The 26,943-nt window shown below is 40.4% G+C and overlaps 1 protein-coding gene across 13 annotated transcripts in view; it reads left to right on the top strand.

Moving 5' to 3' along the window:
- Positions 1 to 26,943, top strand: part of LOC147368706 (uncharacterized) — an 85,241-nt gene that overhangs the window by 44,244 nt on the left and 14,054 nt on the right. For 10 of the 13 annotated variants that reach the window (XM_086409752.1, XM_086409750.1, XM_086409744.1 and 7 more), the window contains 12 exons: positions 42 to 161; positions 2,067 to 2,213; positions 3,025 to 3,180; positions 5,081 to 5,224; positions 8,319 to 8,468; positions 10,180 to 10,326; positions 11,429 to 11,517; positions 13,066 to 13,149; positions 18,880 to 19,057; positions 20,128 to 20,247; positions 24,287 to 24,486; positions 25,127 to 25,297. In XM_086409752.1, coding sequence (XP_086265878.1) covers positions 42 to 161; positions 2,067 to 2,213; positions 3,025 to 3,180; positions 5,081 to 5,224; positions 8,319 to 8,468; positions 10,180 to 10,326; positions 11,429 to 11,517; positions 13,066 to 13,149; positions 18,880 to 19,057; positions 20,128 to 20,247; positions 24,287 to 24,486; positions 25,127 to 25,297 — 1,706 coding nt within the window. The remainder of the gene's footprint in view (positions 1 to 41; positions 162 to 2,066; positions 2,214 to 3,024; positions 3,181 to 5,080; positions 5,225 to 8,318; positions 8,469 to 10,179; positions 10,327 to 11,428; positions 11,518 to 13,065; positions 13,150 to 18,879; positions 19,058 to 20,127; positions 20,248 to 24,286; positions 24,487 to 25,126; positions 25,298 to 26,943) is intronic. The other 3 variants (XM_086409742.1, XM_086409748.1, XM_086409753.1) reach the window with 3 other exon arrangements.

Below are 26,943 nucleotides of genomic sequence, written 5' to 3'. Positions count from 1 at the left end.
CCTAATCTTTGGGCTGCTCACTCTCTTCCACTCCTCCTCAGACATTAATGAATGCCTCTCCCATGGGGTCTGCCCTGAGCATTCTGAGTGCACCAACTCTTTGGGAAGCTACCGTTGCAGCTGCAAAGTTGGATTCACCTCTGGAAACTCCACCTGTGAAGGTACAGAGAACCTGATTTCTTTTAGCTACTTAATTAATTAAGAACTTTATTTGATGATCCTATGAGCTAGAGATTTTGATCTCCATTTTAGGAATGATCCAAATAAGGCCCATAAAAGTAAAGTGACTAGGTCAAGGATACACAGCTAGTATGTGGAAAAACATGGGCTTGAACTCTTGTTGAGGGTGTACTATGAGTTAAGCACTGGGTGAAGCAATATTTGAGAGTACTGGATGACTCAGTCCCTAGCCTGAATTGTGACCTGCTGGGGCTGGGGGTGATACTGACAATGTCTGGAGACACTTTTGTCCAAACTGGTGGTGGCGGTGGGTTGGTTTGTGTAACTGGCAACTGGTGGGTAGAGACCAGAGATCCTGCTAAACATCCTCCAATACACAGAATAACCTTCCCGCAAGCAAGAATGATTGATCCCAAATGTAAATAGTACTGAGATAGAGACACTCCTTCCCAGGGAGATCTAACCCAAATGTTAGAACTTTTTCCTAAAAGGTATTTGAATGAAGACCTGAGAGTTATTCTTGATCCTTGCCCCCTTTCCATATTAAATGAGTCATCATGTCATTGGCTAATCTACCTGCTAAATGTGTCTTGAATCTCTCCAGTCTTTTCCATCCTTGGTTTGGGTTCCAGCATGATTGCAGCAGTCTTCTCACTGTTTCTAATGTTGCTCCCTCAGATCTATCATTTACACTGCAGCCAGTATGTAACACTCTCACCAGGAGTTAAGGGCTCCATTTTCCTGAGTCTGCACAACACTATTATTTATTTATAGTGAGGATGCATCTTGGATACGTCATCTTGAAGTTAGAGATATTTGAAGTCATCTCTGGTATTTGTGATCTATTTTAAGCAGGAGAAGGCAATGGCACCCCACTCCAGTACTCTTGCCTGGAAAATCCCATGGGCAAAGGAGCCTGGTAGGGTGTAGTCCATGGGGCCGCTAAGAGTCGGACAAGACTGATTGACTTCATTTTCACTTTTCACTTTTCACTTTCATGCATTGCAGAAGGAAATGGCAACCCACTCCAGTGTTCTTGCCTGGAGAATCCCAGGGACAGGGGAGCCTGGTGGGCTGCCGTCTATGGGGTGGCACAGAGTTGAACACGACTGACGTGACTTAGCAGCAGCAGCTATTGCTGAGTAACAAATCACCCCAAAAGTTAGTGGTAAAACAACCACAATTTTTAATATCTTGATTCCATGTGTTGGCACCTTAGGTTAGACTCTGCTGCTCAGTTCTTCTGGTCTCCCCTGGGCTTGTTCCTGTGTTTGTGGTTAGCTGTGTGTCAGCATTGCCAATCTTGGCTGGGCTGTCTCACATACTTGGGACTCATCTGGGATGATCCATCTCTCTTTCCCTTTGTATTTTTCTTTTTAGCCTGAGGTTTGTTCAAATGGCAGAGGCAAGGGGCCTAATGTATGAGCAGAAGCAAGTAGGTTTCTTGAGGTCTAAGTTTGGAAGTGGCACCACATTGCTTCGGGCATTTCAATTGGACAGTGCAAGTCATAGAGTCAGCTAGAGTCAAGGACTCGTGAACCAAACTCCACGTCTTAAAGAGAGGAGTGGCAAGGTCACATTGTGTAGCACAAACCTCATCCCAAGGTGCGGACACAGGGAGGAGTAAAGGATGACAACCATTTCTGCAATCTATAATCATTACAGTTTGAAACAAATGCCCGGCTTTTGCTTGCATACAATTGGCCAGAATTTATTCTCATGTCATGCCTAATTGCAAGGGAACTTAGAAAGAATGAAAAAGTCTGGATATTGTGGGGGGCGGAGGTACATCTGGTGGAGAACAGGCGGAATGAATCTCCTGTTTGCAGTGTTCTGTTCTCACTGCTTCTTCTACCTTGACCCGGGTTTTCATTTCTACTCACCAGATGTGGATGAATGTGCCAATCCCAGAAGTTGCCCAGAGCATTCCACTTGTCACAACAGTCTTGGAAGCTACTCTTGTGTCTGCAAGCCGGGTTTTCAATCCAGAAGTGGAAAGAAAAGTTTCCAGGGGCCAGGAGAGATGTGTCAAGGTATGTGCAGGGGTCTTCTGGGGAATCAAGTCCAATGTGTTTGAAAAGACAGAAGTGGTGGGGAGAAGTTGAGGTGGGTCTTAGCTGAGTTCAAAGCCCTCATATGCAAAGCTAAAGCCTATAGCAATGGATTCATTCATGCATGCATTCAACAAACACTTCTTGAGCACCTACTATATGCCAAGCGTTATTCTAGGGATGAAGGATACTGTGATAACACAGAAAAAAGCATTTATTCTACTGGAACTTCTTATCATGGTGAGAGAATCAGACAACAAGCAAAACACCATCATGTATTTGGGCTGAGTTTGCTGATGACGGCTTGACATTCTTCCATGCAGTGACAGTTGTGTTGGCTCAACTGCGGGCTAGAGGATCCACTTTGAAAGGGGCTCCCTCACAAGGTGAAGGTGGTGCTGGCTGTTGGTTGGCAGCTCTGCCAGAGTTGGAAGCTGGAGGTCTACGTTCTTCTCCATGAGAGCTGCTTTTTTCATGGCTAGTTGAGCTTCCTCACAGTATGTCAGCTGAATCAAGCATGGGCATCTCAAGAGAACCAGGTGGAAGTGTGTGATACTGTGATGACTTAGCATGGTCTTTTTATGAGCTGGTGTCTCCACCACCACAGTCACATGCATGCTCTGATTCAAGGGGAGGAAATATAAACCTCATTGCTTGATGGAAGGAGTATCAAAGAAAGGACATTGAATTAAGGGCATTAGGAATGAAAGACATTGTTTCTAGTATCTTTGGAAAATCCAAACTATTTCACAAGATGATGACAATTTGTAACTCTCTCTCTCTTTCTCTCCAGATATAGATGAATGTTCTCAAACGCCCCCAACTTGTGGTCCTAACTCAAGCTGCAGAAACCTGCCAGGAAGGTATGAGTGCAGCTGTTTGACTGGTTTCTCTTCTCCCACTGGAAATAATTGGATCCCTGGAAAGTCAGGTCATTTTACCTGCACAGGTAATGCACTCAGACTCTCAGGCTTGGGTCTTTGGTAGACAACTCCTATTGAGTTGAGTACATGGTGTACTAAACTGAGACACCTAATCTTTAGTCTGCTCACTCTCCTCCACTGTTTCTCAGACATTAATGAATGCCTCTCCCATGGGGTCTGCCCAGAGCATTCTGAGTGCACCAACTCTTTGTGAAGCTTCCGCTGCAGCTGTGATGTTGGATTCACCTCTAAAAATTCCATCTGTGAAAGTATAGAGAACTTGATCTTCTTTTTTAGCTACTCAATTAATTAAGAACTTTACTTGATGTTCCTATGAGGTAAAGATTATGTTCTTAATGATCTTCTTGAGGCTCAGAGAGGTAAAATCATTAATCCAAGGATACACAGCTATGAAGTAGAAGAAGCTGAATTTGAATTCCTGTTGAGTGTCTTATATGAATTAAGCTGTGGCTCAGGCTGTATTTAGAATACTTCATGGCTCAAGGTCTAGCCTGATTTACACCTCACTGGTGGGAGATGTGACAGTATCTGGAGATAGTTTTGGTTTTCCATTCTGGTGATGTTGGTGGGTAGTTTGTGTTAATCAACTGGTCAGTCTCTGGGTAGAGAGCAGAGATCCTGCTAAACATCCTCCAACGCACATCACAGCCTCCCCACAACCAAGAATAATCTGGTCCCATGTGTCATTAGCACTGAGATAAATTCTGTCCTGGGGAAAGCTCAGATCCAAAATTCAGAATTTTTTCCTGAAAAGTATTTGAATGAAGACCTGAGAGTTATTCTTGATATTCCCTTCCCTTCCATATTAAATCAGTCATTATGTATTGGGCAATCTACCTGCTAAATATGTCTTGAATCTCTACTCTTTTCCATCCTTGGTTTAAGTTCCATCATCATTACAGTGGCCTCCTCACTAGTCTCTCCATTTTTCTAGTGTTGCTTTCTCAAATCTATTCTGCACACTACAAGCAGAATACTGTCACCAAGAGATATGGGTTTCAATTCCTGAGTCTGAGGCAGCATTATTAATTATCTGAATGGAGGGTGATTCCATAAGCAAGGCATAGAGTGATCAAGCCCTCAACATATTACCTTGGCTTGGAGTTAGAGATATTTTGAAATCATCTCTGACACTTCTGATCTATTTGTATCAGTTAGCTATATTTGTAGCAGTTAGCTATTGCTGAGTAACAAATGACCCCATAAGTTAGTGGCTAAAACAACCACCATTTGTTTATTTCTTAACTCCACATGTTGGAAATTTAGGTTGGGCTCTGCTCTGGTCAGTTCTTTAGGTCTCCACTGGGCTAGTGCATGTGTTTGTGGTCAGCTGTGTGTCAGCTTTGCTGATCTTGGCTGGGCTGCCTCATATATCTGCAGCTCATCCAGGATGATCTGTGTCTCTTTCATTTTGTTTTTTTCTTATTATCCTGGGGTTTGTTCATATGACAGAGGTAAGGGACCCAAAGTATGAACAGAAATAGGTTTCCTGAGGTCTGTTTGGAAGTGCCACCACGTTGCTTCTGCTGTATTTATTGGCTAGTGCAAGTCCTAGAGCCAGCTAGAGTGAAGGGCTACAGAATCCAACTCCACACATTAGAGAGATGAATGGCAATGTCACATTGTATGGCACAAGCCCCATACCAAGGTTGGACACAGGGAGGAGTAAAACATGACAGCCATTTCTACAATCTACGATCATTATGGTTTGAAACTATTTGTCACTTTTTGTGTGCATACAATTGACCAGAATGTATTCTCATGGCCATGCCTAACTTAAAATGAGGTTAGGGAGAAGGGGAAAGTCTGGATATTGGGGAGGGTCAAGGGGAGATAATCTGTTTGTAGTGTCCCATCTTTACCACTTCTCCTTCTTTGACATGGGTTTTGATTTCTACTCACCAGATGTGGATGAATGTGCCAATCCCAGAAGTTGCCCAGAGCATTCGACTTGCCACAACAGTCTTGGAAGCTACTCTTGTGTCTGCAACCCGGGTTTTCAATCCAGAAGTGGAAAGAATTTCCAGGGACCAGGAGAGACATGTGAAGGTAAGTGAAGGGTAAGTAAAGGTAAGTGAAGAGTCGAGTCCAATGTGTTTGCAAAGACAGCAGTGGTGGGAAAGAAGTTGAAGTGGATCTCAGCTGAGTCCAAAGCTCTTGTCTGTAGAGCTGAAGCCAATAATCAATCATTCATTCATGTATTCATTCTACAAATACTTCTTGAGCACCTAGTATATGCCAAGCATTATTCTAGGGATGAAGGATACAGCAGTGAGTAACACAGGTAAAAATTACTTGTTCTCCTGGAACTTATCATGAAATGTGGGGAGAGGAAGGTAACAACAAAATGCATGCAGGGAAATCTTGTGTGTCAGGGATAGTTCAAGGAAAGGTGAATAGGGAATACATGAGGGTGATGTAGTTTTAATAGAGTGGTAGAGAGAAGTCATGCTGAGAAGTTGATTTTTGATATAAGACCTGAAGGAGTGACATCCTGGGTATCTGGGGAAGGGTGTTCCAGGAAGAGTAAACAGTAGGTGCAGTGGTCTGGACAAGCCAAGACACTAAGCTCTTCCAGACGTGTTCATTCAGTCCTCCCAACAAACTGATGGTACAATGGTATTTTATACCCATCTTACAGATGAGGAACAGCCTCCATTGTGATGGAATCGCCAAGGTCAAGTAGAAAGGAAATAAGAGAGTTAAGACTCAGCTCTTCCCAGTGTGACTTCATACCCCAACCACCATGCCCTTCTGCCTCTGAATCAGGTTGCAACCACTAGCATCTCAGGGTGGGCCTGTGCAGGACAGATATCAACTTAATCCTCAAATTCCCAGTCCCTGAGACTCAAGGCAGCTTGGAAAGCTGTCATGTAAAGATACCAGAGCCAGACAGAACCTGGATTTAAATTGCAGTTGTGCTTTTCACAAGATACGTGATTTTGCACAGTTTTGAAGCCTCGGTTTTCTCCTCTGAAAAATGGGAATACTAGTTTGCAATTCATAGGGCTGCTGTGAGCTTCCATGAAGTGGATGCCTGTAAAAGATTTTCCTCATTGCCTGCCACAAAGAAAGTGCAACACGTTTGCAGTGCATTTTTTATGTTAGCTAGTGAATACGTCTATAATATTTGCTCTGTCCCAGATTCCATTCTGAGTATTTAAAGATATTTATTGTTGTTCAGTCACTAAGTCATGTCTGTCTCTTTGAGCATGCCAGACTTCCCTGTTTTTCACTATTTCCCATAGTTTGCTCAAACTCATGTCCATTGAGTTGGGGATGCCATCCAACCATCTAGTCCTCTGTCGTCCCCTTCTTCTGTGCTCAATCTTTCCCAGCATCAGAATCTTTTCTGATTAGGTGGCCCTTCACATCAGGCGGCCAAAGTGTTGGAGCTTCAGTTTCAGCATCAGTCCTTCCAATGAATATTGAGGGTTGATTTCCTTTAAGATTGACTGGTTTGATCTCATCATCTTATTTAATCCTCTGAACAACTCAATTGGGTGGGTTCTATTATTGCTTTCATTTTAAAGATGAGGAAACAGAGACACAGAGAGATGACTTTTCTTATCCAGTGTATTAGCTCAGACTGCCATAACAAGGTACCATAGACTGGGGGTGGGGGCTTCACCAACAGAGATTTATTATCTCACAGTTTTGGAGGCTGGAGGTCCAAGATTAAGTATCAACATGGTTGGGTTCTGGAGAGAGCTCTCTTCCTGCCTTGCACAGAGCTGCATTCTTGCTGTGTCCCCACATGGCAGAGAGAGAGAGAGCTCTTGCGTTTTGCCTCTTGTTTCAAAAGTATAACATGTATTTCTGTTTTACACAGGTTGCATCGTATTTATTTGGCTGTGCTGTGTCTTAATTGTGGTACTCATAGTCTTCCCTGTGGTGCATGGACTCAGTAGTTGTGGCACACATGCTCAGTAGTTGCGGTGTGAGGGCTTAGTTGCTCCATGGCACGTGGGATATTAACTCCCTGACCAGGCATCGAACCTGCATCCCCTGCATTGCAGGGCAGATTCTTAACCACTGGACCATCAGGAAAGCCCCTCTTCCTCTTCTTTTTAGGGCATTAATCCCATCACGAGAGCTCCACACTCAAGATCTTATCTAAACCTAATTGTTTTCCACATCCAAATGCCATCCCACTGAGGGAGAGGAGGCCTTCAACTTATGAATTTTGGGGAGACATAATTCACTCAATAACATCCAGTAAAACACAGATTATAAGGGTCAGAGCCAGGCTTTGAACTCATGACATCCATGCTCTCTACCCCTCCACTTGGATATAGTGATTCCTTGCAGAGGAATTGAAATTCATTAACAAAAGAGGGGAGTGATGAATTTGAGGCTGAGGGAACACAGGTGAGAGAGAATGAGCCTCATGAACCTACAGGTAATCGATGAATTTGAATCATGGATTATGAAGGCATTAGAAGCAAAATATGAGAGACTTCCCTGGCAGTCCAGTGGCTAAGACTTCACCTTCCAATGCAGTGGGTACAGGTTTGACCCCTGGCTGGGGAGTTAAGATCCCACTTGCCTCACAGCCAAAATCCCAAAACATAAAACAGAAGCAATATTGTAACAAATTCAGTAAAAACTTTAAAATAATGTTGTTTGGCCGCTAAGTCATGTCTGATTCTTTTGCAACCCTGTGGACTGTAGACTCCTCTGTCCATGGGTTTATCCAGGCAAGAATATGGGATTGGGTTGCCATTTCCTTCTCCAGGGTATCTTCTGGACTGAAGGATCGAACTCATGTGTCTTGATTTGACAGGCAGATTCTTTACCACTGACTCACTAGGGAAGCCTTGATCAACATAAAAAAATCTTAGGAAAAAAAAAAAAAAAAAAAAGAAAGGAAAAAAATGAGCTCAGCTGGGAACAGACTCTCAGGGTCTTACATGTTCTAATGAGGAGTGTGGAGTTTGTCCTGAGCTGTGGGGGATCCTCATCAGAAGATTTGCATGGGTCACATACATGTCTCTAAATGCTTTCTTTTCGTAGTGACACAAATATGTTTAAGAAGGTGAGCCTGAAGGAATCAGGGAAACCCATTGGCTTTAGTCAGTGATGGGACTGTGAGCCGCTACTGTACTCTCATTGTTCTTCTGCATTTTGATTTTTTGCTTAGATGTGGATGAATGTTCCAGGAACTCAACTCTTTGTGGTCCCAGTTCTGTCTGCACCAACATCCCAGGAAAATACAGCTGCTCCTGCTTGCCGGGGTTCTTTTCACCTGGCGTGTGGAGCCCTGAAAAACCTGAGGCTTTCAAGTGTGCAGGTGACTCTTCCCGCCATTTCTGGGGACTTCTCAGTGGGTGTCAAACTACCCTGAAACATGGTGATGACTTATCACAACAGTCATTTGTTCTTTTAAAAAAAGTATGTGTTTGTTTGGCTGCTTTGGGTCTTGTCATGGTACATGGGATCTTTCGTTGGGGCGTGCAGGCTTAGTTGCTCCATGGCATTTGAAATCTTAGTTCCCCAACCAAGGATTGAACCCGTGTCCCCTGTTTTGGAAGATAGATTCTTAACTACTGGACCACCAGGGAAGTCCCAAGTCATTTGTCTTTGCCCATGATTCTGTGGGTTGACCATATGGTTTTTTGGGGGCCCTAGCATGGTTGGCAGGTCCAAAATAACCTTGCTTACATGGCTGGTAGTTGGCAACGGCCTCTGGCTGGGAGTTCAGCTGGCCCTTCAGTTTTCCTTATGGAGTTTTCCTCATGGCTCCTTGGGCTTCCTCAGAGCATGGCAGCTGGCTCAGAAACCCTCAGAGGGACATTGGTTAGATGGCCAGGGTTCCTCAACTTTGGTACTATTGACTTTAGGGGCTGGATAGCTCTTTGTTGTGTGTCAGGGATGCTGACCTGTGCCTTATAGGATATTTGTCAGGGTCTTTGGTCTCTACCCATTGGATCCAAGTGACCACTAAAAATTTCTCCAGACATTGCTGAAGGTCCCTCAGTTGAGAACTAGATCAACAAAATAGAGATTTCTTACCTTCACACCAATCCAATACGGATATTCTTGGCTGAGGGGCAACTTTCCTCCATGGAGTAATATAGGGAACCAGTTTCTTTGTATCTCTTGGTTCTTCTATCCCTTAAGACATTAGAATTCCTGGTTCCAGGGACTTCTCTGGTGGTCCAGTGGTTAAGACTCCATGCTCCCAATGTAAGGGGTGCAAGTTCCATCCTTGGTTAGGGGACTAACGTTCCACTTAGGCCATGTGGGCATGGCCAAAAGATTTTTAAAAGAAATTCCTGGTTACAGTCAGTGGTGGGGAAAAAGAGAAAAGTTATAGCAACTTCTTAATCCCTTGGCCCAGAAGTTACATGTCATACTCCTTCACATCCCATAAATGGAAGCTAGTCATATGATCCCATCTAGCTGCAGAGGATTCTGGGAAATGTAGTCCCTTATTGGGCTGTTATGTTTTAGCAAGAACTCTTTGCTTTGAGGGGCTTCCCTGGTGGCTCAGTGGTAAAGAATCTGCCTGCAATGCAGAAGGTGCAAGTGACGTGGGTTCCATTCCTGGGTGGGGAAGATTCCCTGGAGGAGAACACGGCAACCCACTCCAGCATTCTCCCTTAGAGAATCCCATGGACAGAGAAGCCTGGTGGGCTACAGTCCACAGGGTCGTAAACAGTCGAACACGACTGAAGCAACTGAGCACATGTGCACCCTCTGCTTTAAAAGGGGAAGTGTGATTTTTGTTGGCTTGGTGACCCATCTGCATCATGCCTGGTCTCTACCCTGCAGGTGTTGATGAGTGCCTTGACAGGTGCCTTTTCAATGGGACATGCACCAACACCCCTGGGAGCTATTTTTGCACCTGCCACCCTGGCTTTGCACCAAGCAATGGACAAACTCAACTCCATAGATCAAAAGGCAGACTGCATAGGGGTGTAGGAAGTTTGCTGGACCTCCTTGGAAAGAAGAACCTCCTTACTCCTCTGCACTGTTTGATATCTTTGAGTTTTTTGCAGATATTGACGAGTGCCTTCAGGATCCCTCACGATGTGGCCCAAATTCTGTCTGCACCAACACCCTGGGCTCCTACAGCTGTGGCTGCATTGTAGGCTTTCATCCCAATCCAGAAGGCTCCTGGGAACATGGCAACTTCAGCTGCCAAAGTAATCATCTCCTTACCTGTCTTGGCAATGGAATCTGTGTCTTGCTTTGTAGAATTTTCACTTTTTCTCATTCTCTGGATTCTCCTCTTTTTTTTTTTAACTTTATCTACATATTCTCTTATTTTCTGTTCACTTGTTCATTCATTAATCACTCATTTGATAAATTATTTTTGGAGCATCTGCTAATTAATGAATTCAACAGTCCCCTGCACTAGGTCCTGAGGATTTAATCCTGGATATGATGGACATGGTAGCTACCCTCATGGAGCTTATAGTCTAGGGAAGGGAGCACATGCATAATTATTTAATAGCCACAATGAGTGTGATAATTGAAGAATTGCAGTGTACTTTGTTGTGCATTGTGTAGTGGGATATTTAATATGCTCTGTGAAGTGTCATTTAAACAGAAATTTGAAGGAAGAGTGTGGATTATCTAGATGAAGAGTAGAGATCATAGTGCTCCAAATGATAGCATGTGCAAAGGCCCTGAGGCTAATGCAAAGTGAGGAGGGCATGGGAAATGGCATTTATGTCATCTGAGGATGTGGGCAGAGGTCAGCTTTTACAGGACTTGTGTGCTGTGTAAAGAATTTTGTAGTCTTTTTGCTGAGAACCATGGGGAACTTTGAAAGGTTTAAAAAATTTTAAGTTATGGACTATTTGATGTGTTAGAAGTATAGATAACTTATATGGAGGCAAAGGGGTATAATAATAAAATGAGTATATCTTAAGGCCTTAGCAACATAAGAACTAGAACATAATCAATGCCAATGCATATCCCTGAGTCCTCTGAAGAGAGGCCCACTCGGAACTTTGTTTGTAATTCCTGAACTTAAAATATTCCCCCTCTAAACATTCCTTGTTTAGTATGGTTTGCTTTGGAGCTTTATAAAAGTGGTATTGTATTATGTATAGTTTTTTCTGACTTGCTTTCTTCACTTGCTATCATGCTTCTCAGAATCACTGCTGTAGTGTGTAGCTATAGTTGGTTCATTTTCACGGTTGCATTGTATAACATGGCAATGGATGGATTTCAAGCAGGGGATGATGAACGCAGATTTGCTGGGGTTGTTTGACTTGGTTGCTTTTGTTTTCTTCGGAGGGATTCCCTTCAAGTGTAAAGATGATGTGATACCCAGCAACATGCAGGTCCAGTTATGCCATGCGGGAGCACCGGTGGAGCCTAAATATGTAAGTATTTTTGAAGGTTCCTAGTTTTCGAGGTTTCTCCCAGAAGGCACTTAGGTAGGATGTTGTCCTGCAGCTTTTACAAAGACAAAAATAATCGTGGCCTAGACCAGATAGATGTTTATTTCTCTCTTTGTAGCAATCTGAATGTAAGCTGCTGAGATCTGACATGATGGCTCCATAATACTCTTCCATCATCAACACAAGACTCCCTTATTGTGGTCCAAAATGGCTGCTGCAGCTCCTGCCATCAAATCTGCATTCCAGTTGGTGGGCAGGGGAGAAGGGCAAGTGAAAGGCACAGTCCTTCTATTTAAGCACGTGACCTAGTATCACTTTTGCTTACACCTATCTTCAGGAAAAGCTGGAAAGGAAGGACATTTGCCTATCTAAAACTTGGGAATTCATTTACTCAAACAAGTAAGAGTGTTGGAGTCTCACTTTTTGTGAGGTGTATTGCTGCATCTGTGTGATGTGGAATGGATGATACACAGCCTTCAAGCCAGGCAAAGAGGAATTTGGATATCTTGATTTTCTAATGAAGTCATTCTAGTGAGTAAAGACTCCAGAAGCATTTTCAGAAATTGATGTCACTATATTAAATATAAATGTATAAATTAGCTTTGGAATTCCCATGTACTTCAGACCACAGTTGTTTTTTTTTTTAGTTGTGAAATACACATAAAATTGATCATTTTAAAGTGTACAATTCAGAGGCATTTAGTACACTCACTCACAAGTGGTGTGAAAACGCCACTTCTATCTCCAAAGCTGTTTCACCACCACCAAAATAAACCCTATATGCCCATTAGCAGTTATTCTGTCTTCCCTCCTGTCCTCAACCCCCCAAAAACAGTGATCTAATTTCTATCTCTATAGACTTGTTCATTCTGGATATTTCATATAAATGAAATCACACACTATGTGGTCTTCTGTGTCTGGCTTCTCTCACTGTGCATCATGCTCTCAAGGCCCAAGCACATTGTAGGGAGTATCAGTGCTTCAGTCCTTTTCATAGCTGAATCATATTCCAATTGGACCACTGTTTTTTTCACACATTTTCTGTCTGTTTTTGTTCTTGTTGTTCAATCACTCAGTTATGTTAGACTTTTTGCGACTCTATGAACTGCAGCATGCAGTTTCTGCACTTCCCTGTCCTTCACTATCTCCTGGAGTTTCTTCAAGCTCATGTCCATTGAGTCAATGATGACACCCAACCATCTCATCCTCTGTCACCCCCTTCACCTCCTGCCCTCAATCTTTCCCAGCATCAGGGTCTTTTCCAATGAGTCGGCCAAAATATTGGAACTTCTGTCTTTTTACCCCACTCAATAGTTTTGCTGTTGGTTGATGGTTTCTTTCCTTTCTTATGGGAGAGAAAGGTGCTGTGACTCCAATACTGATTGAAAGGTGAGTTTTTATTTTCCTGAGAATACTATAGCCTTGTGACACCAGGAATTCAGGACCACCCCATGTGGAGGGTTCAGTGGCCCAGTTTGTGCATTTCATGCTTGATCAATGCTCACAGGTGCTCTTCCCGCTTGGATACAGGTTTCCTTTTGTGCACTGATGAATGCCACCCTCAGCGTTCTGGACAATGTCTGTGAAAACAAAACCACTGTCGTCTCTCTGAAGGTAACACTGAAGTCTTTGTAATCATGTTTTGAGTTTCGAACATCTTGGGGGCATACCTTGGGTACAGAACATCCTCTTTAACATAAAAGGGTTGTGAGTTAACGTTTAATCTGCTCCAGTAGTAAGGTTTGAAAAATTAACATGCAGAAAAATTGCCTTTTTTCTGTACAGTTTTGTGGGGTTTATTACCTGAGTAGGTTTGTGTAATTACCACCACAATTAGACAATAGAACTGTTCCATCCCTCTCCCCCAACAACTTCCCTGGCCTCCCTGGCCTTCCTTTTTTTTTTTTTTTAACTTAAAAAATTAAAAAAAAATTTTTTTTGGCTGCATGACATGTGGGATCCTAGTTCCCCAACCAAGGATCAAACCTGCACCCCAGCAGTGGAAGTGCAGAGTCTTAACCACTGGACCACGGAAGAAGTTCCTTGGGTTTCCTCTTTATCGCCATGTATTCAATCCCTTCACGATTAGCGCCTGTGAATTCCTGATCTATTCTCTGTCATTTTAGTTTTATCTTTTCAAGAATGTTTTGTAAATGGAATCACACAATGAGTGGCCTTTAGAGTCTAGCTTCTCTCAGTAAGCACTGTGGTTTCAAGTTTCATCCACTTTGCGGCATGTGTCAATGCTTCACTCCTTTTTGTGGCTGAGTAGGAGTCGGACACGGCTGAGCGACTTCACTTTGACTTTTCACTTTCATGCATTGGACGAGGAAATGGCAACCCACTCCAGTGTTCTTGCCTGGAGAATCCCAGGGACGGGGGAGCCTGGTGGGCTGCCATCTGTGGGGTCGCACAGAGTCGGACACGACTGAAGCGACTTAGCAGCAGCAGCAGCAGTATCCCATTTTCTGGGTGGACCACAGAAGGTTTATCCACTCATCTTTGAAGGATATTTGAATTGTTTCCAGTTGACCAAGATCTCTTCATTCCTCCACCCCCACCTCAACTTTTGGTGATTATCAATAGAGCTACGATAAACATTATGTGTGTGTGTGTGTGTGTGTGTGTGTGAATCTGCATTTTCATTTCTCCAGGGTAAATACCTAGAAGTGGAATGACTAGATCATTATAGTAGCAGATTTTATTCAGATCTTTTTATTGATATATAGTTGATTTACAATGTTGTGTTAATTTCTGTCATACAGCAAAGTGATTCAGTTACACACATATATACATTTAAAAAATATTCTTTTCCATCATGGATTTATCACAGGATACTGAATATAGTTCTCTACAGTTGCAGATATTAAACATTAATTTCTATTAAGTCTTAAAGTTGAAACTAATGGATGTGGTTATTTCATTGATAAATCTAAATGAAAATAAGAAAACACTTTCATTTGTATTCTGGTGAATTTTAAATTAATTAATATAACATTTATTCATGAAGTGTATATTCATTCATGGAGTTTTCAGATTAAATTTGTATAAACAATGAGCCCTTTCAACAAACTTATTTAAATTCCTGCAAACATTTTCTACCATGTTTACATGTTTTCTCATTTCTCCCCAAATTTTAAGTACGGAATGAAGATTTACAAACCTAAGGCAAGGTTACTATACCCTTACATCCATGTGTGCCGAGTTGCTTCAGTCATGTCCAGCTCTTTGCAACCCTTTGGAGTATAGCCCACCAGATTCCTCTGTCCATGGAATTCCCCAGGCAAGAATACTGGAATAGGTTACCATTTCCTCCTCCAAGGGATCTTCCTGATGGAACCCTCATCTCTTATGTCTTCTGCATTGGCAGGCGGGTTCTTTACCACCTGAGAAGCCCTTACTATGCTCTTAAAGGATTTATAAATCCAATCAACCACACATATGAATATAATAATTCAGATTTTTAAAATGTGCAATGCAGTATGTCAATCTTAAAATTGTTGTCTTAAATTGTTCAGAAAAAAATCACAAGTCTAATTGCTTTTTGGCATGAAATCATCTGGTTGGTTTGCCTCTCTAATACATCAAATTGTTCCAACCATTAAGAAACAGATTTCCAAATGAAGCCAAAGATTAAAAGATGTCCTAAAATTAACACACATGTTTCACCATTATGGAGTTTTAGCCTGCCTGATATTTTTTCTTTTCTGAAGATATAAACTAAACTTTCTAGCTAAGATGAAGAAATTTAATGTCAAAGGGAGTTTTGATGATATTTCATCTGCTACAGAACTGAGAATCACACTTTTTCAGGATGATTGTAGTTGAGATTCTTCTGCTGCGTCAGTGGAGAAGGACCCCAAATTCATGCCTTTCATTTCGGATATGGTTACAAAACTCAGTACATCTTGTTTTTCCCAGCCAAACATCTGTCAAGTTTCACTCTGACTCAGTTTTTACTGAAGTTCTTTTCATCTTCTTGTTATCAAAGTTGGGTAGATAGAAATTGTTTTCCCTGCTAAGATATCTGTTAATTTCCTGCACCAGTGGACTGGATTCAATTAATTTCTTCCCTTCATTTCTTAAGTTGTGAATTATTTTCAGATTTTTTTTGTTGGGGTCACATTTTATAGTCAACTTATTGATAATAATCAACAATCAAGGAAATAGTATCAACATTAATATTAATATAATTATTGCTATTCTTTCCTTAACTCTGTTCCTTAGACAGAACCAAATGTTAACATTTAGATGTATATCTTTCCATATGTTTTTTTACTTTGTGAATACATGGAAAACAGATCCACACCATACACACACACACACACACACACACACACACACATTGAATCATTTATTGAGTACCTACTGAGTGGTTTATAGCAGTGATTAAGAATCCAACGTCTGAGGTCAGACCCTACTGAGTGGTTTATAGCAGTGATTAAGAATCCAACGTCTGATGTCAGACGCCCCAAGGTTCAAATTTTGGTCCTACTATCTACAAGATATGTACTCATGTTTTCCTATCCAAAGTGGTATTAACAGTAGCCTCTATTTCATAGTTATCATAAAATTAAATAATATCTATAATATTATTTAAATAATATAAATAATAAATAATATATAATAAAATTATATAATATATAAGATTATATATAAAATATATTATATATGATATAATATTTATATATGCTATAAATATTATATCATATATAATATAATAATTATATTTAATACATATTATATAGTTTATACAGTATATATATTATATTATGTTATATATATTATATATTACATATAAGATATACAATATACCTTATATATTATATTATGTTATATATATTTTATATTACATATAAGACATACAATATATCTTATATATCTTATATATAATAAGATATATAAGATTATATATAAAATATATAATATAAATATAAAATATATAATAATGTATAATATATAAGATTATATATAAAATATATACTATATAAAATATAAATATAAAATATATATAATATATAATTATAAATAATCATATATAATATATATGATTATATGTAATTATATACAATAAATAATGTACAAAAATAATAAAGTATAAATATAAATATATAATATAAAAACATATATTATATTATATATTATATATGTTATATATATTATATTATATATAATATATAGGATTATATTAAAATATATCATATATAATAATATATAATATTTATATATGCTATACAAAAATTATATATATAATATATATATTATATATAGTATATAGTATATATATTATATTATATATTATATATAAGATATCTCATATATCTTATTATATATAATAATACATATAAGATTATATAAAATATATTATATATATAACATATATAATATACAATATATAGTATATATAACTATAAAATATATAATATAAATATATATAATATATATGATAATATATAAATATAATAAAATATAAAATATATAATATAATATATATTATATTATGTATATAAGATTATATATAAAATATATTATATACAATAATATATAATATTTATATACACATAATATATACATATTATTTATATATATTATATTATATATAATACATATAATATATAACAAAATATAATATATATTAAATATATGTAAATTAAATATAATTAATTTAATTATAAATTAAATAATATATAAAATGTATTTATATATATGAATCTTCATGTATATTTTATATAATAAATATATATAACATATATTAGATAATTTATTTTATTAAATGAATAATATGTATAATAACTATATATTATTTTATAAAATAAAAATAATATATAATATATATAAAATTAAATAATATATAATCAATACTTGGTTCACAATAAGTACTAATTATATTTATTTTAAAATCTCAATTAGTGCCAGAAACATAAATACAATAAATATGAAAGTTTAAATTAAAATGCTTGCTGTTTTAAAAGCAAAATGAAATAATATAACACATGGTTCTGTAACAGACTTATAGGCTTAAAGAACTAACTTATGGTTATGGGGGTGATGGGGAGAGAGATAGATTAAGGGAATTGACATGTACCTAATGCTATGCTTAAAATAGACAGCCAGAGTTTCTGGCTTTTCCCTGTAGAACACAGGAAACTCTGCTCAATATTCTGTAATAACCTAAATGGGAAAAGAATTTGAAAAAGAATAGATACTTGTACATGTATCACTGAATCACTTTGCTGTACACCTGAAACTAACACAATATTATTCATCAATGATACTTCAATATAAAATAAAAATTTTTTAAGAGGACATATAATTGTAGACTCACAGGAAATTGCAAAAATAGACATAGAATCCTATGCAAACTTGCAAATTTCCCTGGTGGTGACATCTCATATAATGAAGAAAATGTCAAAACCAGGTGAAAAACAACAACAAATGTGATTCTGTACTTTGCTTTACTTAAAAATAGCTCTTGAACCTTTCTGCTTGTTAATGTATATGGATATACTATATCATTCTTTTATTAGCAACTGCGTACGGGGCTTCCCCTGTATATGGGAGATCCCCTGGTGAAAGGCATGGCAACCCACTCCAGTATTCTTGCCTGGAGAATCCCATGGACAGAGAAGCCTGGCGGACTACAGTCCATGGGGTCACAAAGAGTCAGATACGACTGAGTGATTAACACTTTCACACTATCCCATGATTTGATTTTCACATGTTTTATTTAACCAATTGCTTGGACATTCAGGCTTTCCAGATTTTTGCTCTCAAAAACCATGCTGAGATGAACATCATTACACAAGATCCTTGCACAATTTTAAAGTATTTCTTGAAGGAGGGAATTCCCGGAAGGGAAATTGCAGAGTCAAAAGGGTACATGTAATTTATGAGGCAACAAGCGCTGACTTACTGCACACCAAGCTGCATCCCCAGTAGGGCTTCTTGAATCAGGAAAAAGAGGCTGAGGAAATGTCTTTTTTTTTAAGATTTTTTTTAAAGTCTGTATTGAATCTGTTACAATATTGCTTGTTTTATGTTTTGGGTCTTTTGGGCAAAAAAAAAAAAAAAATGTAGGATGATGTGTAGGATCTTAACTCCTCAACCAGGGATGTGTGGCATGTGGGACATGTGGGATCTTAGCTCCCCAACCAGGGATGGAACCCACGCCACCTGCATTGTATGGACGAGTCTTAACCACTGGACCACCAGGGAAGTCCCTAGTGAATGGCCTTTTAAATTCTTCATCATCCCAGACTGTCAACCCATTCTCATGGTGAGAGACGGGGGACAACTGCTGTTTCACTGATGAGAGAAAGAGCAAACACACACCTTTCCTTGCAGAGTACGGCTAAGAGACTTGACTCTGTGATTGAAAAAACATCCAAGTGGTCCAACTTCACCAAAGAAGAGACCTCGACGCTGGCCACAGTCTTGCTGGAGAGCGTGGAAAGCACCACGTTGGCAGCTTTTCTGAAACCCTCAGCGAATGTCAGTCAGACTATTCAGACGAAACACTTAGGTAGGATATATCTTTCAAGGTTGCCCCCGGGGGCTGACTTAGGCGGGTGACTTTGACATTGTGATTCCCCATGGCTTTCTCATATACCACATCCAACTTGTGTCTCCTGCATTGTCAGGTGGATTCTTTACCACTGAACCGCCTGGGAAGCCCTAAAGTGGAGTGGAGCACAGTAAAATCTGGAGGAGAAGGGATCAGAAGAGAGAGAGGCAGATTTTGTAGACAAACGCCGGCTTCCCTGATGTCTTAGTGGTAAAGAATCCGCTTGCAATGCAGGAGATGCAGGGCACCTGGGTTTGATCCCTGGGTCAGGAAGAACCCCTGGAGGAGGAAACGGCAATCCTCTCCAGTGTTCCTGCCTGGGAAATCCCATGGTTGGAGGAGCCTGGCAGGCTACAGTCCAAGAGGTCCCAAAGAGTTGGAGGTGACTGAACACAGAGTAGGGAGTCACAATTTTACTTGAGGTAATGGGAGGGAGTGGGATTGAAAAGTTTGAGAATAAACACAATCTCATCTAGCTTATATTTTAAAAGGACACCTCTGGTTCCATTCCCTATCTAGTTTTCATTAAAAGTCCTGTAATTATTGCCATGTTACAGGTAAGAAATCTGAGACTCAGAGAGGTTAAGTCACTGGTCAAGTTTACACAGCAGGTGAGTGGTAGAGCTGGGCCTCCTAGTTTGTGACTGCAGAACATGAACCCTTTTCCACTCTGCTGGGCTTGCCCCAGACCCTCCAGATTTCCTTTGGTTTTGGAAAACCAGTCTAACTTTGACATAGTCAGAGGCTCATGACTGTTATCTTCCATCCTTATTCACTGCAAGTTCATTTTTCCCTGAAGCATCTCCTGAGATGTGAACGCTTACTCCTAGAGTTCCAACTGGGTTCGAATTTGTTTGGTGCCTCCATCTGCCTGCCATTAATCAAGGGCCTCAAGATCTTTCCCATGACCCATCATTCTTTCTGTTCTTTCCCTCGCTTACAAGATGCATTCCTTTCTTGGCCAGAAACCAAATTCAGATCCTACTTTCTGTGAGAACTCCTGCCACTTCTCCCTTTCTCCCTTTTAGATATCGAGAGCAAAGTGATTGACAAAGAATGCACTAAAGAGAATGAGACATTTAAGTTGAAAGCAAAAGGGGATGAAATGAAGATTTGGTGTTCCACAATCAAAGAATCTGAATCCACAGGTACAAACCCATTCCTGAGAAACAAAGAGGAGGGTTATGGTGCATTCAAGCAACAAATATTAATGGATTGATTGCTTTTTAAAATTTTTTAATTTTTAATGTTTTCTAATTGGAGTGTACTTGCTTTACAATGTTGTGTTCATTTCTGCTCTACAACAAAGTGAATCAGCTATATGTGTGCTCAGTCGCTTAGTCATGTCTGACTCTTGGCGACCCCATGTACTGTATAGCCCACCAGGTTCCTTTGTCAGTGGGATTTCCCAGGCAAGAATACTGGAGTGGGTTGCCATTTCCTTCTCCAGAATCAGCTATATGTATTCATATATCCCCTCCCTCCTGAGCCTCCCTCCCACCCTCCCTACGGATTGACTGATTTTTAGACCTTTTTTAATTAAACAAAATTTTTATAGTAAGCCCTTATTGGTTGGGCTTCCCAGGTGGCACTAGTGGTAAAGACTCTGCCTGTTAGTGCAGGAGATGCCAGAGATGCAGGTTCAACCCCTGGGTCAGGAAGATCCTCTGGAAGAGAAAGTGGTGACCCCCTCCAGTATTCTTGCCTGGGAAATCCCATGGACAGAGGAGCCTGGGGGGCTATAGTCCATGGAGTAGCAAAGAGTCAGACTTGACTGAGCACAACAAAAACAATATTTTGTTGGTTATCTGTTTCAAATAGGGCAGTGTGTTCCTATCAATCCCAAACTCCCCCTATGTATCCTTTCCCCAGACTATCCCCACCCTGATGCCGGCAGTTACCATAAATTCATTCTCTACGTCTGCAAGCCTGTTTCAGTTTTGTAAATAAGTTCATTTGGATCATTTTTTAAAATTCTGCATATAAGTGACATCCTATGGTTTATTTCTGGAGAAGGCAATGGCACTCCAATCTGGTACTCTTGCCTGGAAAATCCCATGGACAGAGGAGCCTGGTAGGCTGCAGTCCATGGGGTCGCTGAGAGTCGGACTCGACTGAGCGACTTCACTTTCACTTTTCACTTTCACGTATTGGAGAAGGAAATGGCAACCCACTCCAGTGTTCTTGCCTGGAGGATCCCAGGGTCGGGGGAGCCTGGTGGGCTGCTGTCTATGGGGTCGCACAGAGTCAGACATGACTAAAACGACTTAGCAGCAGCATGGTTTATTTCCTCTGTCTGACTTACTTCACTTTGTATGGTAATCTCTAGCTCCATCCATGTTGATGCAAATGGCATTATTTCATTATTTTTCATGGCTGAGTAGTATTCCATTGTTTATATGTATCATATCTTCTTTATCTATTCACCTGTCCATGGATATTTAGATTGCTTCCATGCCACACACCGAGGAAACCAGAATGGAAAGAAACACGTCAGCACTGTTTATAATAGCCAGGACATGGAAGCAACCTAGATGTCCATCAGCAGATGAATGGATAAGAAAGCTGTGGTACATATACACAGTGGAATATTACTCAGCCATTTAAAAGAATACATTTGAATCAGTTCTAATGAGGTGGATGAATCTGGAGCCTATTATACAGAGTGAAGTAAGCCAGAAAGAAAAACACCAATACAGTATACTAATGCATATATATGGAATTTAGAAAAATGGTAATGATAACCCTATACGCAAGACAGCAAAAGAGACACAGATGTATAGAACAGTTTTTTGGACTCTGTGGGAGAAGGCGAGGGTGGGATGATCTGAGAGAATAACATTGAAACATGTATATTATCATAGGTGAAATAGATCACCAGTCCAGGTTCAATGCATGAGACAGGGCACTCAGGGCTGCTGGTGCACTGGGATGACCCAGAGGGATGGGATGGGGAGGGAGGTGGAAGGGGGGTTTAGGATGGGGAACACATGTACACCCATGGCTGATTCATGTCAATGTATGGCAAAAACCACTACAATATTGTACAGTAATTAGCCTCCAATTAAAATAAATAAATTTTTTAAAAACTAAAAAAAAAAAAAAAAACAAACCCAAACAAACAACAAAAAAAGATTGCTTCCATGCCTTGACTATTGTAAATATTGCTGCAATGAACATTGGAGTGCCTCTATTTTTTAACTTTAATTTTTTATTATTTTGAGCAAATATTTATTGAAAATAAAATAATGATAGAGGCAAAAATAGCCCATGCCCTCAGGGAGTTCCCATCTTCTAGGGAAGTCAGACATTAAATAATCTCTGGGAGTAGAGTCTGGAAGAGTGTGGATATTTGTATATGTATGGCAGGTCTATGAAAAAGACCCTGATGCTGGGAAAGACTGAGGGCAAGAGGAGAAGCGGGTGACAAAGGATGAGATGGTAGGATGGCATCACCTACTCAATGGACATGAGTTTGAGCAAACTCCAGGAGATAGTGAGGGATAGGGAAGCTTGGTGTGCTACAGCCCATGGGTTGGCAAAGAGTCAGACATGGCTTAGAGACTGAACAACAATGGCTGATTTACTTTGGTATACAGCAGAAACTAACATAACATTGTAAATCAACTATATCTCAACAAAAAATTAATTTAAAAATAATCTTACAATATGGGAATGACAAGATGTTTCCTGTCTAGTCAGCAGCCATTGGTCACATTTTGTTATTGAGAGCTTTAAGTGTGGTTAGACTGTGAGTGTAATATCCATACTGGATTTCAATGTCTTGATGTCAGAGATGAAGGAATTAAAATATCTTATTAATAATTTTTAGAATGACTACATGTTGAAATGAAAATATTTTGCAGGTAGTGAGTTAATATATAATTTAAATAATCCCCCCCCCCTTTTTTGTTTTTTACTGTTCTGAAATGTGGTTACTGGAAAATTTAAAATTACACATGTGACTCATACTAAATTTCTAACATACAGTGCTAATCTGTATCAGGGATTAGCAAACGCTTCCTGTAAACTGTGGTTAGTAAATGTTTAAGGCATTGAACGTGATAGGATCTGTTGCAACTATTTCAACTCTGTCATCAGGGTGGGCAAAAGCATTCCTAGGCAATATGTAAATTAATGGGTGAGACTGTGTTGCAAAGAAATTTTTATTCACACACACACACAAACAGGCAATGGGGACTACCCTTAAGGTCCATTGGTTAAGAATCCACCTACAAACGCAGGAGACGTGGGTTTGATCCCAGGTCAGAGGAGATCGTACATGCCGCAGGGAAATGAAGCCTGTGTGCCACCACTACTGAGCCCATTCACTGGAACTATGCAGCCTGCATGCCCTAGAGCCCGTGCTCTACAACTAGAGAAGCCACCACAATGAGAAGCCCTTCCCTTGCACATGGAGAGTACCCCTACCCACTGCAGCTAGATAAAGCCTGTTTGCAGCCACAAAGACCAGCACAGCCTAAAAAAATGTTTTGTTTTTTTTTTTTTAAAAAAAGCAATGATGGCCAGATTGGCTTGTAGGTCATTGTTCATCACTCCCCTGATCTATATGCTGTCTGGATGACCCAGGAACAGGCTAGGACACAGACCACCAACATTGAAAGGGGAAGCCCACCCAAAGAGACTGAACAAGAATAACCATAAATGTGAGAAGGGAAACTTATTTCCCACTGCTGAGTTGAATCGTCCCTTAAAAACAACACAAATTCAAATTAATTTTTAAATGTAGCCAAGTTTTTTTATTTTTTTTTAGGTAATACCACCTCAGGATTTTTTTTTTTTTTTCAAGTTAATTTATTTATCTGGCTGTGTTGAGGCTCTGTTGTGGTACATGGTCTCTCTACTTCTGGTGCTTGGACTCAATTGCCCTGCGGCATGTGGGATCTTAGTTCCCTGACCAGGGATCGAACCTGAGTTCCCTACATTGCGAGGTAGATTCGTAACCATTGGACCACCAGGGAAGTCTCAGATTTTTTTTAAAGTTTCTGATGAGAGTTAACTATCTGGAAGTCCACTGGTGTTTCAGTCCTGAGAGGAGGCCAGTGAAGGTGCAGAAATACGTGAGATATTAAAGTGTGTGTGTATGTGTGGATGAGCTGGGTCATCTGTAATAGCTACTAAGCAAATGATTGGCTTTTTTTTTTTTTAATTTTGGGGAAATTTCAGGGATCAACGGGGTGGCTTTCGTTTCCTTTTCTGGTATGGAGTCTATTTTGGATGAGCGCTTCTTGAAAGATCTTCAGATCCCCTGGGCCAGCTCCAAGAAGAAGCTGAAGATAAATTCTCGAGTTGTTGGGGGCATCATAACAGGAGGGAAGAAAGACGGGTTCTCTAAACCAGTAATCTATACTCTGGAAAACATTAAGGTTGGTGACAAGGTTTTCACTGGGCCTCCACATCCTCTATTGGCTTAACTCTCATTTTTTGACAGGGACACATTAAGCAGATCTTCCCTGGTGACTCAGTGATAAAGAATCTACCTGCTAACGCAGGAGACATGGGTTTGATCCCTGGGTTGGAACATTCCCCTGGAGAATGAAATGGCAACCCACTCCAGTATTCTTTCCTGGAAAAATCCCATGGACAGAGAAGCCTGGTGGGCTACAATCCATGGATTCGCAAAGAGTCAGACACGACTTTGTGACAACATTAAGCAGCAAGTGTCCACAATTTCTGATAACTCAACCACTTCCCAAAATCCACTGCTAGAAAAATGAGCTCTTCTATTTCAATGTGGCATTTTTCCATTCATCAATGGGCAAGGTTGAGGTTAGATTAAGTAACGTTGATGCAGGAACATTTACATGAGCTTTATTTATATTAATTATAGCCAAATTAGTAATGGATACAGGTCTGGCACCCGAGACATTTCTTTTTATCACTGCACATTGAAATATCAGCATTTTTCTCCATTCCATACAGAACGTGCCCACATCTTCTTGAGGTTGGTCAGGTTGAATCCATTCAAGATGGATTCTCAGGTAACTAAAGGCTCTGAATTTTCAGCCAAAGCAGGATTTTGAGAGTGCTATCTGCGTTTCCTGGAAACCGGACGTGGAGGGAGGCAGATGGACACCATCAGGCTGTGTGCTCCTTGAAGCTTCCAAGACACATACTGTCTGCGGCTGTAACCAAATGGTGAACTTGGCTGTCATCATGGCTTCTGGGGAGGTCACGGTCAGTAATGACGCTCTGTAGTCTGGATCCTCAAATCCAATGGGAAAATACTGATTAACATTCATTGTGTGCCTCTCATGGAATTGGGCATTGTGGGAGGGAGTCATGGGGACAGAAGGGGTGTGTGCCGTGTCTCTGCCCTTAGAGAATTCATGGTCTGGTTGAGAAGCCATGACACTGGTATATGAAATGAGAACTGACTCTAAACAGGTGCTGCTGCTGCCGCTGCTAAGTCGATTCAGTCGTGTCCGACTCTGTGCAACCCCATAGACGGCAGCCCACCAGGCTCCCCCGTCCCTGGGATTCTCCAGGCAAGAACACTGGAGTGGGTTGCCATTTCCTTCTCCAATGCATGAAAGTGAAAAGTGAAAGTGAAGTCGCTCAGTCGTGTCCGACTCTTAGGGACCCCATGGACTGCAGCCCACCAGGCTCCTCCGTCCATGGGATTTTCCAGGCAAGAGTACTGGAGTAGGTTGCCATTGCCTTCTCTGCTAAACAGGTGCAGGCACGATAATAACCACAAACCCCACTTACAGAGCACCTGGGCTTCCCAGGTGGCACTCGTGGTAGAGAACCCACCTGCCAATGCAGGAGATGTAAAGTGATGTGGGTTTGATCCCTGGATTGGGAAGATCCCCTGGAGAAGGAAATGGCAACTCACTCCAGTATTCTTGCCTGGAGAATCCCATGGACAGAGGAGCCGGGCAAGATATAGTCCATGGAGTCGAAAAGAGTCAGACATGACTGAAGCGCCTTAACACACAATGTGCCTGACTCTTTAGCTGTTTTTAGATGCACTTTTCAGGACAGGAGGCTGGACCTCAATAGTCTGTTTAGTCATGAAGTCAGTAATTAGTAGAGATGGGATTCAAACCCAGGATGGCCTGAGTCCAGAGGTCTCTTTCTACAAAATTGTCCATAGGCATACTTCATTTTATTGCACTTTGCAGACATCACTTTTTAAAAAAAACAGAGAAAACAAATTGAAGGTTTGTGGCAACCCTGTGTGCATTGAGCAAGTCTGTTGGCACCGCTTTCCCAACAGCATTTGCTCACTTCGTGTCTCTGTGTCACATTTTGGTCATTCTTGCAATATCTCATACCTTCTACCAGCAAAAAGATTATGACTCACTGAACGCTCAGATGATGGTAGCATCTTTTAGCAATAAAGTATTTTTTAATAAAGGTATCTACATTTCCCAGACATATGCTATTATATACTTTAAATGTGTATGGTGAGTATGGTGGCATGTAAACATAACTTTTATATGCACTGGGAGATAAAAATTCATGTGACTCATTTTATTGCCAATATTTGCTTTATTGCGGTGGTCTGGAATTGAACCTGCACTGTCTCTGAGATCTGCTTGTAAATGGTGCAAGAATTTGTGTTACAGAAACTGAGAGTTGTGTCACTGAGAACTGGGGTTAGGTCAGGAAGGAGGTGGAACATGAAATAAGCCTTGGTGAGAAGTTAGATTTGGTAGAGAGGAAAGACAGGCTCATTGGTGCTGTGATGGGTAGCCTTGTCTATCACAGGATCCCAAGTTCAGTTCTCTGCCAAGCAGGTCCTAAATTGCTACTTAGAGGAATATAAGGCTTAAGACTTAAGAAAATTTGATCCAGAGCAAGTCTAGCCTAGTTTC

Source organism: Bos grunniens, chromosome 7 (assembly GCF_055505025.1).
Source record: "Bos grunniens cultivar Pamir isolate PY7600 chromosome 7, Bosgru_T2T1.0, whole genome shotgun sequence".
In the NCBI taxonomy this organism is placed as follows: domain Eukaryota; kingdom Metazoa; phylum Chordata; class Mammalia; order Artiodactyla; family Bovidae; genus Bos; species Bos grunniens.
Note: the sequence above shows the minus strand (reverse complement) of the source record. Positions and strands in the feature narration are given on the sequence as shown.